We start from the raw sequence: 19,058 nt of genomic DNA on the forward strand, positions 1-19,058 counted from the left end.
ATCCAGACTAACCAGTGCGACTGGCCTTTCCAGGGGAAGGAGGGCGACGAGAAAAAAAAAAGTGAAAAAAAACCAGGAACAGACGATCCAATCAATTCTGACCCCCCTCACAATCCCACTCGGAGGGGTTTGCGCTGAGAGACAATATCGACTGGGTTGGTGGTTTCGCCGCTTCCACAAAATCTGGTCGGGGCTTGTCTGACGGCCACCAAGTGGATAGGAATGGGCTTCCGTTCTACTACTGGGGACTTTGTTTCAAAGCGTTCTCATAAATGATTGGTAACCTCCTTTGAAATGGAGAACTATACCTACGAACTACCACTACGGCATGCTCAATCCACGCAGGAGAGGGGAAACTTCTTCCCTCGTTGCTGCGCTCTGCTCACTTCTACCTACTGACTAGCTAGCTAAGGTGATCTCGGAATTACTGGCAGCATGTTCGCTCCTTTACCCTCAGTGGCTGGCAGCGGCACCATTTCCCAAGAGAGGGAGGAAGTATCCACCGCGCGAGGTTCTGACCCAGCCGAAGATCCGCCCAAGGTACGGACGGAGTACGCCAGGCGGCCAGACATTCAAGCGAGCACACCCAGAAAGGACAGAGAGGCAGCAGACAAGAGCCAGCAACCTGCGCAGCAGCGAAGTCCAGATCGTCCTCTGACTGGCCACCAGCTCGTCCGCCCTGCCCCATGCAGGGCAACGGGTGGAGAGGGGGGGGAGGAAGGAGAACGTGTCGCGCAGTCTGACGCTTTGGATCGCGGTCCGCGGAACTTGGGATGATGCATCAATGCATTTGTTCGAATGTTCCATGCGCTCCGTCGTCATCCGGTTGTTCGTCACACTGGAGATAAATGTGTAGTTTGTCTGTAGGTAGGATCGGTTTTTTTTTTTTTTGCTTCTTTCGAGGTCAGAGGGTCGTATCCCCTACAGGCCGTCTGCCTTCTGACAGACCATGATGGCTGTTGACTGGGATGAGGGGGGAGGAGAAGAGGGGGGAAGTTCTTTTCCCTCTGGTCCACAGCCCGCGGAGATGTTCCGGCCGGGCAACAATAGCACGACGACCACATTCAATAACCAGTGGATGATGGTGGTCCGGCCAGAATTTTTCGTGGGTTCCGTTGGGGCGGAATTCTTGTCCTCTTGCGTCGACCCTCCTCCCCTCAGATCTCTCTCCTGCTTTGCATGCTTTGCATGCTTTGCAGTGACTGTGGTTTGTACCTCGGTTGACTGAGAAGCGAGTTGCTCGATCTGAGAACTCAATTGTCTTGTCTGACCTTCGACATGCCACTGTCAGGGAGCAACCAAATGTACCAAATGAACCAAACACTCGTGACCAAACCTGACGAGGATTTTCCCTGCCTCCGCACGGGCCGGGGGTCTGCATGGCCTGGTGTGCTTACCATACCATACGCGGTCGACTAAATTGCCCTTGTCAAGCAGGAATGACGACCTGCCAACAATTTGCTACCTGCCATAACAGTGCTAGATGAGATCCTCTGCGCCATAAGCACTACTCGTGCTCTCGAATGCGACCAGAAACCAGACCCAGGCCGGACTTTGCCATCACCCAAGTGATCCGATACAGTAACACATTAGGAGACCTCCGATAGGCGTCTGTTTGTGCAGGCCGAGAGCCGGCCCTCGCCTACTACGCACAGGACATACAGTACATACAGTACATACAGTACAGCGCTTCTTTCCCAGATCTGCAACCTCAATATGTGTAAATGCCCGCGGCTTACTACGGGCCTGGCAATCCGGGGAGGGATCATCATCATCACGAGGTGCAAGCCATGGGATCAGCTGAGGGTTCGCAACAATGGATGGGCTGATGGCAGGGCAAGCAGGCATTTCGCTTGGATCCTTGGCATCGTGAGAGGAAGGGAGAGGAGAGACAGCGAGCTGGCATTCTTGTCTCCATAATCATCGAACGACAACAGTAGAAGTTAAAACCCTGCAGTTGTAGTCGAGGCAAAAGCAGAATGACATGCACCTCCCTTGTGTGCGACTCGACTCTGGGGTTTGCGGTGCATTGCTTTGTCACTCTTTCCCCAGGAAGATGGGGGAAAGTCAGATGAAGGGCCTCTTATGTCATACGTATACTGAGTGATGCTTGTGGCATTTGATCCCTGGCTATCAATTCCATAGCACCCTGTAAAAACCGATCGATGCTCGAGTCTTGCCTCTCAATTGCAGAGAGAAAGAATCCAGTTGGGGTGCAATAACTTCAAGTGTAACCCCCTCAACACAGGATGATGTCCTATTCAATTCAACCAGGTCATCACTGAAACAACAAAAAATCTTTCTAAATGACCTGGTCGGTCGGCATTTCGAAGATGTTAGGCAGTTAACTAGTGGTTGGTTAGCAGTAGAGCCAACCCCAACGCCAACACCAACCCGCCAACGGGGGCCTCGGGAAACCTGAGTCGCGGCGCCGCGGCGCTCCAATGTCATCTCCGGATTAATCAGACTTCTTCACATGAAGAAGGAAACCTGACTGAAAGGGCCAACGCTAACAAATCTTCAAATCTTCAATTCCTCCTAAACCATTCATTCATCCACCCCCACCTCCAGACACCATCCACCCTTTTACAACTCATTGACTCCAACTCCAAACTGAAGATCCATCCTTTATCGCGAAAATCCACAACTTTGTCTAATCGATATAAAAACCCTGCGGATCAGCCACCGGAGAAGCTGGAATAGACCCAGACCCCCTCAACACCACCTCGGCTATACACAACCCCCCCCCCAAAAGCAACGGCGAGAATGTCCTCATCCCCCCCCTCGAAAGCAGACACAAGCCCTGCGCAGACGCAATCCACCGCAACCGAACACGACGCCCAAACACCATCCAGCCCCTCCACCAACCCCGCAGAGCCCACGACCACGACAACCAACCCCACGAGCACCACGACATCCTCCACCGCGCAACCCGCGCAACCCGCGCAACCCGCGCAACCCGCCAACAACGACGAGGATGATTCCGATTTCGACGAGTTAGACGGTCCGTCTTCCCCTCCCACTTCTATTTATGTGGTAAAGTGATTAGAGTGACGGCTAACAGCAAGCGGGGTAACTTGAAAACAAAAACAGACGTCCTCGACAACTTCAACAAACCCGCCGCCTCCACGACGACCACGCAGCCGCCTTCCTCCGCCACCGCCGCCGCCGCCGCACCCGCCACGGAGGATGTTGATCTGGACGAGGAGGCGTTCCTCAAGCAACTCGAGAAGGATATGGCTAATTTGATGGGCGCGGGCGCGGGCGCGGGTGATGCCTCGGCGGCCAGGGGAATGTCTGAGGGGTTTGGGGACGAGGAGTCCCTCGACAAGGACGCGGAGATGTTCGCCAAGTTGCTCGAGGAGGGAGGGGTGTCAGCGGAGGACTTTTTGAAGCAGTTGGTTGGGGATATGATGAAGGGGGAGGCGGGGGGTGCGAAGGGGAGTGGTGGTGGTAGCAGCGGCAGCGGCGGCAAGAAGAAGAAGAGTAAGAGTAAGAAGAAGGGTAGCGGGGGTGCGACGGCTGGGGAAGCGTCCGCGACGAAGAGTGCGCCTGCGCCTGCAGCAACTGATGCTGCTGCTGCTGCTGCTACCGCTACCGCTACCGCTACACCGGAGACCTTCAACGATACGATCCAGCGGACGATCGAGCGCATGAAGGAGTCCGGCGACAAGGCGACGGCCGCGGCCGAGGAGGAAGACGGCGGAGACGATGCGGACGACCTGGTGGCGCAGCTGATCAAGGCGATCGAGGCCGGCGCGGGCGGCGACGGCGACGACGCCGACCTGACCAAGATGTTCCAGGGGATGATGGAGCAGCTGTCCAACAAGGAGATCCTGTACGAGCCGATGAAGGAGCTCGACACCAAGTTCGGCCCCTGGCTGGCGGAGAACAAGGCCTCCGGCAAGGTGTCCGACGCGGAGCTGCAGCGCTACGAGAAGCAGGCCGGCGTCGTGGCCCAGATCGTCGCCAAGTTCGAGGAGCAGGGGTACACGGATGAGGATCCCAAGTGTCGCGAGTATGTGTGGGAGAAGATGCAGGAGGTGAGTTTAGTCCCACTGGCACTTTGGGGCGAGGGACAGGTTGGGGGCATCTGATCTGATCCGAACTGAACTGACTTGACTGTTGTATAGATGCAAGCTTGTGGGAACCCCCCGGATGAGCTGATTCCGGCGCCCATGATGGAGGATCTTATGGGTGGAGGGGCTGGAGCCGGGGCCGGCGCCCCGGACTGTCCGCAGCAGTAGAGGTCTATTTCTTGTTCTCGCACTGGTGGATGCTGATGTTTGTTTGGTCGGATGTTATGATTGCCGTTCCTCTGGCATTTGTCTGTCTATGTCTTGTACATATATCCCCTGCATTTGCGCTCTCCCTAGACGTATGTCATGATGGTTTGATGTAGTGGCTGGTAACGAGAAAGTAGTGACTCCGTGTGTAAAGGTTGTGAGAGGGAGGGACCTGGAAAATGAACATATAGCAACCATAGTCTCTCATAGTACGTCGCTCAGCCATGCATCCATGCCATTGAATCATACATTATATACCCAAAGCCTGCAACCATCATCTACTGGTCTCATACAGATATATACGTAACTCCTAAGTCCAACCTCCAGCAAACGCCCAAGCAGTCCATGATACAGATCTCCATCAGCCCCGAAGTCGACCAGCGACATCCGGAACCAGACAACCACTGCCTCAGAACACTCCACTCGAATCCCACCCCATAGAATCACGACATATCCATCTCCTGACTGTGCGCAAACCCGTCCATCCTCGTCTCCCCCGCCAAATCCATAAAGATATCATCATAATCCTCATCACTAAACGAGCCCGAGCCCGGGGCATCGAACCCCCTCTCCCACCCCATCTCTTCAGCAGCAAAGGCACCCCGCTCCTGCTCCAAAAGATACTGATCCAGCGCATCCATCTCCGCACCTTCACTTTCACCCTCATCATCCCGTTCGGGTTCCTCCTCCTCCACCAACCCATCCAACCCAAGCCCAAACTCACTCACCGCCGACCGCCGCATCGCCTCCCCCCACCGCTTCTGCTCCGCCACATGCTCCAGCAGCACCAGCTGCTCGCCGCGGTTCTCGAAGCGCCCGTCCGCGCGGTCCCGCTTCACGCGGTTCAGGAACGCGTTGCGCCGGGTGGTGCGCGCCGCCGGCGAGGCCGAGGTCCCCGTGTAGGGTCTGGTGGATCGGGCGGCGGCGTTGGCGAGCGGGTTGGCGATCTGGGCGGCGTAGCGGGTGGCGAAGCGGGAGGGGTGGTTGGTGGAGGATGCGATCGGGCTTGTTGTTGTGTTCTTCGTGTTGTCGGGGTCGAAGGAGAAGAGCGGGCCCGCGCTTGGTGCAGCGGAGAATGGTTTTTGGACTGGCGATCCGAAGCAGGATGCTGATGATGCGTCTGGTTGGAGTGGGGAGGAGGGGAGGAAGGTTGTTAATGGGGTTTCGGGGTCGGTAGGTGCTGCGCCGGCGTTGGCGGTGTTGGCCAGTGGGCTGGAGAAGAGGTTGCGGTTGTTGTTGTTGTTTTTGCTGGTGTTGGGAGTGCTGGGGGTGGTCATTGTTGAGGAGGATGAGAATGGTGAAGAGTGGTGACGGCGAGGAGAGAGTGGTGAGGGACGCGTGGGTATGCTGTAGTGCGAGTGCGTCCGGGCAAATGGTGCGGTTGCGGTGGTGTGAATGGGATCCGAAAATTGGTGTTCTTGCTGCTGCTGCTGCTGCTGCTGATATACAGGCTGCGTCGCGAACATCATTGCGAGCGGGCGATCGTTGCGGTGCGGATAGGGAGAGAAGGAGAGAAGCAGTGCAACTGTACTGTTCTCAGTGGTCGTGATGTGATCCCGCGGTACGAGCAGTGAGGTTTTGGGCTTGGTTCCGAGCGGTAGTCCCACTTTCTGTCTATGGTCGTGGATGTAGATAAGATCGGTTGTAGAACATGAGAGGACTTCAACGGATGATAAGCATCAATGGCGAGAAGGTGTTCTGGCGGTATTTACAGCGGTGTCTGTCGCTTCGAAGATTGTCCCAGCCACTACGATAAGGCAAAGTATTCGCATTTCGCATGCCGGATGGGAAATTCCCTCCCGCAACGCGTCCGCGTCAGACACGGGATCACGTGATCACAATGTCTTCATGCCTGTTATCTCAGGCTCTCAGGCGTTAAGAACATAGACATGTCAGCTCCGCCCCAAATAGGAGGCGGTAATGTAGTCAACTTGAGGACCATGCTTCTTTATAGAAAGCTTGATGATCATCAGGGACAATCCCCGGGCGAAACGCGTTCTTTCTCAGGCTCAGGCTAGATAATGCAACTCGGAATCCACCTACACAAGCCGAACGTGGGATTGAACACTTGCAATACAGCACTGTGTCGAGTTGAAACTGTATATCCTTTCATAGGTTCAGTGGTAGCCATTCAAAAGACACCCCTCCCTAAAACACATTCATTTCCTCTACAAAGCACCCCTAGGCAAAGCATAATGACGACATACTGCCGGACGGGATATAAAACGTTACGCGCAGCGACCATCTGCAGGGGAATGCGTAGTCGATCGATTGGTCATGAGACGGTCTATTCGACGCCCCCGAAGCAACATATTGCATAATTCATGCTTCAGGAGGCGCCGTCTAAGTCAACGATCTACCGCAGATCCTACAGCGAACAGACTTGATACTTCTCAAACATTCGGTCAATTAAATACATACAATCAAAAGCTTTTTGAAGGCTGAGATCGAAGACCTGCAATCCAGAGAGCAAAGATAGTGAGACGCGAGAATGCCACTGTCCAGCGTCCCCTAGAATGAATCAAATGCTTCGAGGGGGGAATCAAAGTAAACAGAGACCAATCATGCTAGAACAAAATCCGCTGTGCTATGTCAAGGAGTGTAGTGTATGTCGGAAAGAAGCGACATGTAGTCTATCAGAGAATGGGAAGGGGGGTTCTGCAAATGTGAAACACACATCAGGACAAAGAACTGAATAACGATAAAAATCAGACTCGAGGAATTCCTCGCCCACAAGCGCCATGAAAACTGCGTCATAATCGTACAAACTTTACAGTTCCGGAGGGAATATCCAGACATTGTATCTTATCTGAGACAAGCAGATACAGAGACCGAATATCGGGCCAGACTTAAAAGTTTGATGCCGCATTCACCGGACCAGGGTTGTGATACTGGTCAAGCGTGGTCTTGAAGGGCGTTCCACCGGCACCGGGGCTAGGAGCCTTCTCGCGAGCACCGGATCCGACGGCAGTGCCGCTCATGAGGTCGGCAGCTTCGTCGTTGTCATGAGCAGCCTTGCGAGCATGGATTCTCCAGGCCACCACCGCGATGGCTCCAATAATGATCGCACCACCGACACCCACAACAACACCAATAATGATCTTCTTCTGAGACGACGAGAGACCGGAGCTGCCGCTGGAACTGTTGGAAGAGGCCCCACTGAGGCTGGGGGAATCGGTCGCGCTGCTAGCCGGAGTGGAGGTAGTGGTGAGAGTGGTCTGCACAGGGGTTCCGCTAATGGTCTCAGTGGTGACGACGGTCTTAACGACAGGGGTAGCCGTGGTCTGGGCCGTGGTCTCAGAAGTGGTCGTAGAGCTATCTTTGCTGTTACTGTTGTTATTATCATTGTTGTTGTTGTTATTGTTATTCGACGAGGTAGTGGTGGCGGCAGCAGCATTAGTAGTTTGAGGTGCGGTCGTATCTGCTGCTTTGGTTGTCTTGGCTGCTGGTTCCGTGGTACTCGTGGTCTCTGAGCTTGACGTAGTCGTGGGCTCAGGCTGACTGGTAGTGGAACTGGTGGTCTCTTTGGTGGATGAAGTCGACTCGGTTGATGAGGTTGACTCGGACGTTGTGGTAGGAGCAACCTCTGCGGTAGTAGCAGCCGCAGCAGAGGTGATAGCGTTTCCTACGCCCGTGACCGCGGCGCTCTGGCCAGCGACGACGGCCACGAGGGAGAGGGAGTAAAGGAGGAACGAAAGACGAGCGGCTCGCATGATGACAGCGGTTGGTTGGTTGGTTAGGAGTATTAAGTCGGAAGTCAAGTATCTCTCAGAGGCTTCCAGCGCCGAACGGACGGAGGTTGTGGGAGATGACTGTCAGACGAGACGTAGATGGGTATATTGAGGAGGTCAGATTTCCAACGCGACAAAAGCCCAGATTGGAGTAAGCGATCGTATCTGTTGTCGGGGAGAGCGTGTAGTGGGTAAAGACACCGATGAGATAGGTGTCGAAATGTGAAAATGGAGGGGTTAACGAGAGACTGCAGATGTAGGAGACACCCGAAGGGCACACACACGATACAATATGGAGTGGGTAAGAGAAAGAGCGTAAGGAGGTGCGGGATGGAGATTATTGAAAAAGGACTGGAGAGGGCGAGAAGGGAAGGGAAGGGAAAGGTCAGTGAGTGGCAGTGGGGGGACGGGAAGGAAAGGATTGGACTGATCCGCTCTCTGCCTCTCCCTCTTTCTCTCGCTCACTCAGTAACTTACTAGGTAATCAGTCACTCACTCAGTCACTCACTCAGTCACTCACTCTCACACTCTCACACTCATTTCACTGCAATCCTTTGCACAACCGTCCGGCCGCTGAAAAGTCACCGGGCCCAGGCAATCCAAAATCACCAATGGTAAACGCGCGCCCAGCCGTGGGCGCTCCCTAGTGTTGGCGCTAATAAGGTCCACTGACCAGTCAGCGGAAGCGATATGAGACAGATTGACCAGGGGGTTCACTAGATTTTGGAACATTTTGTGCATTGTTAGCCCATTGTGACTTTTTGTGAGCATTTTCAGGCGCCTGACTTCGGGGCAGTGTCTTTGTTTGGGGCTTCGGAGGGGGGAGGTTGGGTCGGCAATCCCACTTTTGATTCGTGGTCTTTCCACCGGCACACCCGAACCTCCTTCATCAATGGGTCTCACTCATACCCTAAGGCCGTTAGGATTATTATCTGTCTATCTGTCTCCATATCAAGTCAATACTCAGTACGGAGTAGACCACTAATTATGACTGCTTAGGCTAGCATACTGCTTTTTTCATTCCCCCCCCTCATCGCTAGCCAAATTGATAGTGTGGGAGATCTTTATCCGATCTCTAACAAATTAATGAAGATTCCGCGACTATGGTTCGGTGATACTATTTTAAGGTCTGTACCGTGGATTCGACGTACCAACAATGACAGTACCACAGAACCTCATTCAGGTTCATCTTCAGTTCCGTTCTTACAGTCCTTACTCCTTAGGTCCTGAGGCAAGACTCAAAACATCCCAAACAATGCCATCCACCAACCCGAGTCCCTCTCCCTTGGACTTCATGTTTCGCCTGGAAGTCCCGCATTCCTCCGCGTCGTGGGCAGTGGAGTAATTACTCAGTCAGTCCACATCATCCATCAGACAGACCCTGGGAGGTGCAAAAAGGTACTGCAGAAAAAGGAATTTCTGATTGGCACCCGGTCTCGTGCCTGAAAGAAAATTTCGATTTAGACCCATCGACATTATGCCGGTGCAGCCGACGGTGCTCCATAATCAGACTCTGTTTTTTTCTTTCTTTTTTTTTTTTTTTCTTTCGGGGTGGGAAGATCGCCTTAACCATCCAACATGGTTTAGCGTGGCGAGACAGAAAGAACTGCAGGGGCAAGCCATCCCTTCTTGACCTACGGATATGTGTACAGCACTTGGGTAACTAGGCGATGCTGGAGCATGCCCTACGGTGGGTGTTATCCCGTTATCTGGAGCAATTGGGATGCATAGATACTATTATTGCCCTGAGCTTTGTGCATCTCGAACGAGTCCATTGGTCTTGACTTGTGTCTGGCCAGTCTGCCACGGAACAACCAAGTGGTCTGGACAATGTCGAAATGGGCAAAGCTTGCGTGTCCACGCAGTCGAGGCATGATCGGATGGGGAAAGCTTGGTCTTATCAGATCTCGTGGACACCTGAGTCCCTTAGAAAAAGACAGTTCACAGCTCCCCTCCGCCTCTCTGATCCGTGATGTAAGGGTGTCTCAGATGTAGACATGCGACACCTAGAGTGATATCATCCTGAAGTCCACCCATTAGAGCTGATTGTACCGGGCTGCTCAAAACCTGCAAGACCGTGCAGCGACAGCAGCAGAGTCAACTGCTAAGCGACTTGCACTCGCAATTCAACCATCATGCAATTTCTCTCGCCTTCCATTATGTCGGATTACCCATATAGGAATCTGTATGAGAGCAACATGCTAGAGTTGTTGAAAAGCGTCTAAGCCTCGCTATCATCATGCAGAGATCCTCGCCTCAACCCTCAGACCACCGCAGACCCGGTTGACTTTTCTTACTACTATGTAGTCATGTAGTCCGGAGTATGTACAGTATGCATCATCCGATATCATACCTCTCAAGCCACATTGCTTCAATCCCGGATATCCCGGCGAACTACGGAGTACTCCGTACACGAGATACAGTATGCACAGATGCACAGTACCAGAGCCCATGCTCCAGGCTGAGAATCACTCGACCCCATCGCAAGCCACCTGAATTCAGCCACTACCTGCAGAGACGGACTAAGCACGATCAATCGGACACATCACACTGTACGGAGTACAGTACGATAAACAAGCCACCGCCAGGGCCTTCCAGACAGTAGTTAGTTAGCAGGAGTCTTACAAACCACCTGATCCAACCCTCGTAAACACCCATAGCCCAAAGCTTAAGCGCAAAAACAATAGTTGCTAGCAAGCCACCCGAGCGTTGCCACGAGGGAAAGGCTGGCAGTTGCCACGAAAGCGAAGCCACTCCCTGCTGACTCTGCCACAGCGTCACTTCCCATTATTTCTGTCTGACTCACCGTATGTTCGTTGTCCGATGCTTACGAAGAAGAGAATAAGTTACCTACGGAGTACCCCGTCTAATCCTCCCTTAGCAAGTTAGCATAGTTAACACGCATATGGATCGTGGGTTCTGCTAATTAGCGGCCACTTCTGCGATTTGGGTTGTAGACGTTCCCGAACTAAATTTACGGGAAATGCAAGTTGCAACTTGTAACTCAACTCTGTATCTCATGCCTGTAAGTAATTTTGGAAATGGACTGCTGAGTTGGCAATCACACAAACACAAGTAGCGAAAGTAAACAGAAGGAAGGGTAGACTAAGGGTAGACTAAGGGGACGGGAGGCGAGGGAAACAGCCTGGAAAAAAGCCCAGCCCAGACCAGACCCCCTCGAGACCCTGCATGACACCTGTAGCGGTAAGTTGTAACCACGGACGGAGAGGCACGCACTGCTTGCTGGCGTCCGATTCAACTCTACTACCAAATACAACATAAACAAGATGGGACCACTTTCCAACCCAATAATACTCCATTAACTCATGAGTCCTTCTCCATAATAGCCAACTGTTTCTGCAATGCATTCAAATAAAGTGATCAATTAGTAGATAACTCTCCGGACTTTAAGGCGTGCCTTCGTCGTTTCCACAACATTCCGCGCCTCCCCTTCTCCCCCCTCGAATGCTTTCCGGCTGATCGGCAGTCGGTGACGGGTTCTAGACTTCCTGTTGCACTCTTCACTGTCAACCCTCCCCCCCTCCCCCACCGGGGTGGTCGTCATCCAACGTGACTGGGCTCTTGGGGAGGAGGGGTGGGGGTTACTCTGTCGGGTTGAGTACTGTACTTGCATGCACTTTCATGTAGGGGTCTGGATCTGGAACCCGGAGAGGTGGGTGGGTGGGTGTGGTGACGACTACGTGGAGCGGTTGGAGCTTTGGGGGTTGCGCGGGTTTATCTACCGGAGTGCGTGTGGGTTCGGCCTACGCGTGCGTGCGTATGTTGTTTGTGTGTGTGTGTGTGTGTGTGCATGCTGATGTTCTTCTGGACAGACAGGGTCGGCCTAATGTCCATCTGATTTGTGTACATGTACCCATACAGTCGGTTGGAGAAGTGAGTATGCTTGAATGCTTGGGGGATCTTTGACAAATCCACCTAGGTTGGTGACTGCTTCAACCCTGAGTTCGTATTGGGTAGATGAGGTTTATAGGGTTTTGTGCTAGTCTATGCGGTTTGCCCTGCCTTGCCTTAGGGGAGTCAGTTGTGCATAACTTACCAGCGGCTTTGCAGGTCTTGCTCGCACAGGCGGGCGTGCCGACTGCGACATGGGCAGGGCTCGATATCTACGAGATGGGCATATAACTAGATGCATGAGTTCTTCCTGGATGACATATCTCTTCAGTCGACGAGTTTCCGAGATTGAAGTTGCTGGTGCGAAGATATGAACATTGATGGTTCATGTTGCCTACAATTGTGAGATGTTTACTTTCATTCACAGATTCGACCTGGGTGGACAAGAGAGCCGATTCAATGAAGTGGACGAGGCAGGACGAGTGCTCGCTCGACACTGATTCGGATGATGGATGTACGCTATGCAATACACCATCAGTTGGTCTGGCACCAAGCAAGAAACCGGAGAATTACTAAATAAACAGTCTGAATTGATGGGTATCATAGGGATATAGATTGGTTGATATGAGCCTCCGCAGTCGAATTTCCAGCTCGCCGATCAGTACTTCTCCGTGGGCTTTCCTTTGAATTGATTCTGGCACTCCTCCTTGAAGTATGCCCAGAACCTTCTCGGGGTAGAATCTAGGAATGTATCTTGTCAGGACCACCAATCCCCACTCAGTGTATTTCGAGACTCTACACAGATGGCAGTCAATCTGTGCGTATGAGTTGTTTGGCATACCAGGGTTTGAGAGACGGCCGGAGCCGCTAATCCGGGGCGTCTCTGGCGGAGGCACGCCGTGTTTCACACGTTCAACTTGTTCATGGACCTTCCCAACGACGCGGTGAAACGTCCGGCTGGAGAGCAGCTTTTTTGTCATAAGGAGCGACTTTGGTCAGTCTTAAGGTTTTCGCAGCGGACTTCGGCCATCGTTGACAAACCTGACGAACGAGCAGCGTCTGAGAGAGAAGGGAAAGTGCATTAGCATTAGGCTGCTGTGCGATGAAGGAATGAGAGGAGTCCATTATGCCCAAAGACACACACCTCCAACGCTTGGAGCCCAAGCATCCGGAAGACCATCCTGCAGAGATCCTCAGGGAATTCAGTCGACCGTCTATGGTCTACCGGTGGAACACCATGAGCAGCACTGTCGGTGATAGTGTAATCAGTGGTTGCAAAAACAGGTGGCGGTTTTGGCTACGGCGCTGGGAACACAGTTGTGGTGCTGAGAGAGAAAGAGCGGAGATTAAAGCGAGTCCGAGATGAGAGATTACCTAAGGACCCGACCGGTGCAGCGGTGCTTGACTTGACAGGGCCAATGACAGCCACAGCCGAGACTGGGCAAGCAAACAGCAGACCGGGGCCAATGAGAGACAGGAAAGTCTCCGACGCGGGATGGAACCCTTTACAAGAATGCATCTCCGATCGTGAATGGAGACTGTCCCAGATGAATTAAATGAATTATTTTGACTCTCCCTCCCTCTCTCATCAAGGTAAGAGTACATACTATGTAGATCGATGAAGGGAAATCTTGAATTGCCTGCCGGAGCTGATCCAGGTCTCCTGATTACATCACCGTTCTTGTCCCGAGGCCAACGAAACAATTCAAGGTCCCTGGCGGAATACCTTATGCATGCCCATCTCCGGATTGCCAGGACCAGCTATGAATCCCATTGTAGTGATTAGTCCAATACCGTTAGTTTTATACAAGATCGATCCTGCCGCGGTCACTGGAAAAAAAATTCTTTCGTCTGTGTTGATATAGGGTTGGACTTGCAAGGACATCTTGACAAGCTATACTTCCTCTTCGCATTCTTGCTCTGTTTCCACATACGCTCTATTTCTCTCTTTCTTCCCGACCAAAAGTCATCGGACGGGTGGCCACGTTCTCTGGCAGTGCGGGGAGCGCAGCTTCAAAATAGCGCCGCGAGGGGAATATCCGTGAGGGCAAGGGAAAGAGAGAGAGAGAAGAGAGAAAAAAAAATTGCTCCTCTGGCCTTGGCCCAGGTTCAAGCATTCCCCCCCCCTTTCTCGTTGGGATATGGTGTGGCATTTTTTATCGTCAAGAGAATAAATATAGCAGAAGAATTTCACCAGCCACGATCTTTGCCACCTGAATTGAACTCATAATCTTATTCAACCCCTCCGCGACCCCTCAGGGCTATCCTTGCCGAGATTGTTTTGTCCAACTACCTAACGGTACATACATACATACATCCATCCAAACCTACATACCGTTGGCTGCATTGACGCCAGTCCGATTTGGTTGAAAACAAAAACGATTAGTCCGTCGGACGAGTCAGCCTGGCTAACGTTACGATTCGTGCGCGCCTTGTCCCCGTGAGATCGAGAAATCTGGCCAAGCACATTGCCGTGTCGAGGGGCAGCTTCCACAGCTGTCCCGATCTGTCAACGCTTCAGATATCCCCCTCATCATCCCTGCTGCTGCCACACGACGCCGCCGCCGCCGCCCCCAACGACTTCGAGGCCACTGTCAACCCTCCCACCACCACCACTGCCCCAACCTCCCGTTCTCCTTCTCCCCATAGTACTGCCAGTCTCCGCAACGGTCCTCGTACACTCGCAGCCACCAGAAAGCGGGTCTCCAAAAAGGCGCGCGGCGTCCTGGGCAAGGTTCGGGCCTTCCAGAGGATCGCTGCGGCCAAGATGGCGCATCCCTCCATTAAAATCGACACGAGCGTCCAGTCTACCAAGCGCGCTCTCCCCGAGGACACCGAGGCAGGCTTGGAGATCGCATACGGCTCCGATGACGCCCCAGCGTTGGACGTTGGCGATCATGATTCCGTGCCGCCGTTCCTCTGTCAGTCGGTCGTAGGTCCGTTTGCGCCCGCTTTCTCTACCCCTTCCCCCAAGCGCAGCGCTTGCTGCTTGCCGTTTTTACTCTCCATCTCATGCGCTGGCTCTTCGACTAATTATTCCTTGCTGGTATCGCAGAAATTCATAACAAATTCGAAGAACTTGAATGGATGCAACGGACGCGGCTTCTGGAGGGCACGCAGGCCAACGACCCCTCACATCGATGGGCGCTAGAAGCAGATCCGGAAGTTAGAGCAAGGAACCGATATATGAACGTCCAGGCATGGGCCAACTCTCGCATTCATCTGCGCGTCCCGGAAGGTGAATGCGACTTCATCAACGCGTCGCCGATCGTTCTTCAAGATTCAGTGTCGCAGCAGGCAAGGAGGTATATTGCGACCCAGGTAAGCGGGGCACAAACGAACGGGACATTTCTGCGGGCTCTACTAATCTGTTGTCATGGATAAATAGGGCCCGAAGCTTGGCCATGTGGCCCATTTCTGGCAGATGGTGTTCCATGAGAGCAAGGACGTCGGAGTAGTCGTCATGCTCACGCAGACCTTAGAGTCCGGGCGCGAGAAGTGCTCGCAGTATTTCCCCCTCAACAGCGACAGCCCTTCCATGCCTCTGCGGCAAGTCGAGTCCGATCAGTACGCAAGCGACGACGATCAGCACAGCAACGGCGAGCTCTTGGGGGAAGTCACACTTTTGGAGACCTCGTGGGATCCCGCGTCGCGGTCTGAAATCCGAAAGCTTCAGCTCACTTTCGGCGGCGAGACCAAGACCGTGTGGCACTTCTTATTTGCTGGCTGGGCCGATTACTCCAAACCCGAAGGCGAAGATCGGGATGCGCTTTTGCAGCTGATCAAGCTGTCCGACTCGAAGAGCGCGCCGGACAATCCACGCATCGTGCACTGCAGCGCCGGCGTGGGCCGCACCGGCACCTTCATCGCGCTCGACCACCTGTTGCAGGAACTCGAATCGGGCCAGCTGCTGGAGGCCGTCGGCCCGGAGGTCGACCCCGTCTTTGAGACGGTCAACCAGATGCGCGAGCAGCGGATGATGATGGTCTACAATGAGATGCAGCTGCAGTTTATATACGAGGTCCTGCGCGAGCAGACCGATCTGAAATTGGGCAAGGTTACCGGGCGCAAGTCGGACGAACGGTCCACCAAGATGGCCAAGTTGTCCAACGAGGCCAAATACCTCGCCAACTACCACGTTTCCTCCAAACCGGAGTTGGAGCCGTCCACACCGACGCGTAGCTGGTCGGGGACACCGGAGGTGTCTGATAATGAATGAGCGCCCCCCTCGCGGCCCCAATAATCTTCACCTATAATCTTCTCCAGTACATATTTTTATTCTACTCTAATCCTTACATTTGTTAACTCCGTCCACCGCGACGCTTGTTGCAGTTGTCTTCGTCTCCACCTTTTGTTCTATATTTATAGTCACGATGAATATCTTATGAATTGTTCTTTGGCATCATAATGTTATACTCCTTGCCTCTCCATGGTGTTATCTGATGTGCTGACCAGGCCATGTCGCCGTTCATGACCGGGAGTGGAGATGTTATATCGACGGCTGTGTGACTTCGGAGTCTCCACAACTCTCGTTCTTTTCTCTCTGCCTCATCTTTCCTACATACCTATTAGAATTGTGAACCGCGCTGCATGTTCGACCTTATTCCCAATCTGCCTCCTATGCTTCACTGCCAGATAGATCTACTTACCTACCTCCCTGATACTCCAATTCACGATTCTACAGGCTATGGCCCGAACTCACCACACTAATCTCTTTTCTGCATGCCTTATGAACACGATACCCACAGAACCATCAAAACTGGATACCCTCCCCGTAAGTATATCTGTAAGCAATAAACCAGGTTTCCCCTCGCGCAATCCAGCCGCCGAAGACAACCGAACCCGAACCTGCAAAGAAAGAGGGAGGGTGAAAAGCGCTCCAGAGAAAATCAGAATCTAATACACAAAACCCGCCTATTTGATCAAGCAGGCGTTTCTCGCCCACCATTCACGATGCAAACTCCCCTCCCTTAGAAGGTCTACCTCCTTCCAACGGTGGGAATAAAACTACCAGTTCGGTTAGAAAGCCCTTTGGTACAGTGTATATTTGCAAGGATCACGGGCGAGGTAGATGGGCTGCTGGGGGGGGGGGAGCAAAGATAGATAGATAAAGCTCGATGGATGATGGTCATGATGTGTTTTGTGGCGTGGTTGTTAATGTTCTTGTTCCTGTTCTTGTGCATGAGGATGAAGGCCCATGGGTGATAGTTGTATATACTATATGACAAATATGGGGTGCGGATATGGCCGCCGCGGTAGGGTGAGGGTGGGATTCTGGGATTTGAGAGGATCGGAGTGCTCATGATAGCTGGGTAGATGTGATGGGGTTGAGGGCGTGGAGATAGAGCACCTGACAGAGGGGGGTTTGGAGGTCGATCGTCATGTACGTCGTTTCTAGGAGGGCGGGTGGTCTGTCTGCCAAGTACCTGGGTGAAGGTTCCAGTTGCAGGTTGCAGACCCTACCGGCACGAGGGTTGGATTTGGGTTGGGAAGAGATAGTTGGGGGAGACTGATCGATCGATTGGTAAAGTTGAAAGGAAGAGATATCACACAATTGTATGGTCAATCAGTTCAGCCAACCGACCCATCCCAATCAATCAATTTTCCAGCGATCAAAAAAAATCAATCACTCCGCTTCTTCCCATCCCCGGCCTCCCCGGGCGAAGACCCGGCGGTCCCGCCTAGCTCGTCCGGCCCATCTTCCGTGTCCCAATTGTCCACGGCGTTCTCGTCCCAGTTGTCCACCTCCTGCTCCAGGTTCAGGACGCCGGTCTCCTGCGGGCCGAGGCCGTCATGGTCGTCATCGAGGTGGTGGCCGCCGCTGCCGGCAAGCCCCAGCTCCACGTCGTCGTCGGCGCCGTCGCCGCCGCCCAGGCTGCCGAAGCGGGCCTTGCGGCGCCGGTCGAGCATGCGGCGATGGTACCAGCTGCACAGGCCGACGGCGCCCAGGCTGCCGACGATGTTGGCGAGGAGGTCGAAGGGGTCGAAGGTGCGGCCGTTGGGGAGCAGGCCCTGGACGATCTCGGAGCCGATGCCCAGGATGAGGGTGCACACGACGAGGGTTAGGTGCAGGGTGCGGCGGCGCGAGGTGTCGGGGATCCAGTAGAAGACGAGCGACAGGAGGAAGAAGGTCACGACATGCAGGAATTTGTCATTCGGTTGCAGCTGGAACGGTATGCTGGACGAGTCGCTGTGGGGGAGGAGGCCGATGTAGGCGGCCAGGATGAGGAGGAAGACAAAGGCGCCTGTTTTGGATGGGATTGATTAGCATGGTTGAGATGTATGGAGTGGAGAAGAAGATGCTGTAGTTCAGAACTATCTCCGGATAACTTTGTGTGTGGTGGATAGAGATAGCTTGGGAAATTCATCTTGTCTGTGTGTTTGCCCGGAATGGGAGGTGGGAGAGAGCAATCGATAAGAAGATCGAATGGGGAAGAGAGCAAATACTCACCCGCAAAAGGATAGCGGATTCGCATGATGAGGAGAAGAAGGAAGTCAAGAAACAATCAGAAATTGGTGGACAGCGACCCAGAGCTGGCTGGGAGGAAGCACAGAGGTCGGAGGTCTGGTGATGTTGGTGATTGATAGATAACTTGAAGTTCGCTAACTACCGAACTGGTGATGCAGTTCCGAGAACGTCATGTGCTGGCTTGCTTGCTGTAATCTGTGACTGTGACCATACGGTAAGGTAAGATCAGGCCGTCAGGCATCCAATCCCGTTGCTTTCTAGCACTGTTACTTCTGTTACTTCTGTTACTTCTGTTACCTCTGTTACCTCTGTTACTTCCCATCCATCTTCACCTAATTGCTTGCTTGCTTGCTTCAACACTTCTTTTCTCCCAATCCACATAGCACCACAGACAATCAATGATCCAGAACACACCCTTATACATCTACCCTACCTGTTGACATTCCCTCTTTGTGTTTGGATTCATTTATCTGTTGAGTATAACTATCACTATCCCTCCCGGGAACAGCTCGGGCTTAGTATCAGAACTGCGCGGTTGGTCTAAACCTGCGGCGGCCGCCGTTCCGCCTTTCACGGCTGCTGGAACCTCACCTCATCCCGTTCGCGCAGAGAACCTCGTAACTGTACGGCAGGCGCCCTTTGCTTTCTTCCATCAAATTTCGCTGCCCTGCCATCACTTTTGGCTCTTGTTTCATCGTCCTTCGCTTCTTCGCGCTCGTT

The 19,058-nt window shown here is 53.2% G+C and overlaps 9 protein-coding genes across 9 annotated transcripts; 2 read left to right on the forward strand and 7 right to left on the reverse strand.

Annotated features, from left to right (window-relative positions):
* Positions 1–796: 796 nt before the first annotated feature.
* Positions 797–1,470, reverse strand: BO66DRAFT_31369 (uncharacterized protein). Its single transcript, XM_025643397.1, has one exon. It carries the CDS (start codon positions 1,379–1,381, stop codon positions 905–907), a length of 477 nt encoding a protein of 158 aa, XP_025506136.1. The 5' UTR covers positions 1,382–1,470; the 3' UTR covers positions 797–904.
* Positions 1,471–2,766: 1,296 nt separating this feature from the next.
* Positions 2,767–4,606, forward strand: pex19 (putative peroxisomal membrane protein receptor Pex19; the record flags this gene model as incomplete). The annotated part of the gene is made up of 4 exons (XM_025651693.1): positions 2,767–3,004; positions 3,094–3,444; positions 3,532–4,052; positions 4,134–4,606. 4 exons carry the CDS (start codon positions 2,767–2,769, stop codon positions 4,245–4,247), a joined length of 1,224 nt encoding a protein of 407 aa, XP_025506137.1. The 3' UTR covers positions 4,248–4,606.
* Positions 4,506–6,121, reverse strand: BO66DRAFT_390012 (uncharacterized protein). Its single transcript, XM_025646913.1, has one exon. It carries the CDS (start codon positions 5,753–5,755, stop codon positions 4,730–4,732), a length of 1,026 nt encoding a protein of 341 aa, XP_025506138.1. The 5' UTR covers positions 5,756–6,121; the 3' UTR covers positions 4,506–4,729.
* A 668-nt stretch (positions 6,122–6,789) lies between these two features.
* Positions 6,790–7,187, reverse strand: BO66DRAFT_31481 (uncharacterized protein). Its single transcript, XM_025643447.1, has one exon. It carries the CDS (start codon positions 7,083–7,085, stop codon positions 6,879–6,881), a length of 207 nt encoding a protein of 68 aa, XP_025506139.1. The 5' UTR covers positions 7,086–7,187; the 3' UTR covers positions 6,790–6,878.
* Positions 7,136–7,999, reverse strand: midA (putative cell wall protein; the record flags this gene model as incomplete). Its single annotated transcript, XM_025649198.1, has 1 exon — positions 7,136–7,999. The coding sequence occupies one exon, from the start codon at positions 7,997–7,999 to the stop codon at positions 7,136–7,138; it is 864 nt and encodes a 287-aa protein (XP_025506140.1).
* A 4,528-nt stretch (positions 8,000–12,527) lies between these two features.
* Positions 12,528–12,849, reverse strand: BO66DRAFT_436396 (uncharacterized protein; the record flags this gene model as incomplete). Its single annotated transcript, XM_025650923.1, has 2 exons — positions 12,528–12,610; positions 12,711–12,849. The coding sequence occupies 2 exons, from the start codon at positions 12,847–12,849 to the stop codon at positions 12,528–12,530; spliced, it is 222 nt and encodes a 73-aa protein (XP_025506141.1).
* Positions 12,850–13,007: 158 nt separating this feature from the next.
* Positions 13,008–13,446, reverse strand: BO66DRAFT_31697 (uncharacterized protein). The gene has a single exon (XM_025643534.1). It carries the CDS (start codon positions 13,386–13,388, stop codon positions 13,167–13,169), a length of 222 nt encoding a protein of 73 aa, XP_025506142.1. The 5' UTR covers positions 13,389–13,446; the 3' UTR covers positions 13,008–13,166.
* Positions 13,447–14,636: 1,190 nt separating this feature from the next.
* On the forward strand, positions 14,637–16,088 carry ptpB (tyrosine protein phosphatase PTP1; the record flags this gene model as incomplete). The annotated part of the gene is made up of 3 exons (XM_025643578.1): positions 14,637–14,805; positions 14,925–15,190; positions 15,258–16,088. 3 exons carry the CDS (start codon positions 14,637–14,639, stop codon positions 16,086–16,088), a joined length of 1,266 nt encoding a protein of 421 aa, XP_025506143.1.
* Positions 16,089–17,299: 1,211 nt separating this feature from the next.
* Positions 17,300–18,345, reverse strand: BO66DRAFT_446998 (VanZ family protein; the record flags this gene model as incomplete). Its single annotated transcript, XM_025651694.1, has 2 exons — positions 17,300–18,114; positions 18,321–18,345. The coding sequence occupies 2 exons, from the start codon at positions 18,343–18,345 to the stop codon at positions 17,492–17,494; spliced, it is 648 nt and encodes a 215-aa protein (XP_025506144.1). The 3' UTR covers positions 17,300–17,491.
* Positions 18,346–19,058: the final 713 nt, after the last annotated feature.

The sequence above is a fragment of the Aspergillus aculeatinus genome, assembly GCF_003184765.1.
Source record: "Aspergillus aculeatinus CBS 121060 unplaced genomic scaffold BO66scaffold_12, whole genome shotgun sequence".
In the NCBI taxonomy this organism is placed as follows: Eukaryota; Fungi; Ascomycota; class Eurotiomycetes; order Eurotiales; family Aspergillaceae; genus Aspergillus; species Aspergillus aculeatinus.

What these genes read in the sequence shown, in the direction of transcription:
- BO66DRAFT_31481 (XM_025643447.1), bottom strand. Translation starts at nt 7,085, where the DNA reads ATGTCTGGATATTCCCTCCGGAACTGTAAAGTTTGTACGATTATGACG.
- BO66DRAFT_390012 (XM_025646913.1), bottom strand. Translation starts at nt 5,755, where the DNA reads ATGATGTTCGCGACGCAGCCTGTATATCAGCAGCAGCAGCAGCAGCAG.
- BO66DRAFT_31369 (XM_025643397.1), bottom strand. Translation starts at nt 1,381, where the DNA reads ATGCAGACCCCCGGCCCGTGCGGAGGCAGGGAAAATCCTCGTCAGGTT.
- BO66DRAFT_31697 (XM_025643534.1), bottom strand. Translation starts at nt 13,388, where the DNA reads ATGCATTCTTGTAAAGGGTTCCATCCCGCGTCGGAGACTTTCCTGTCT.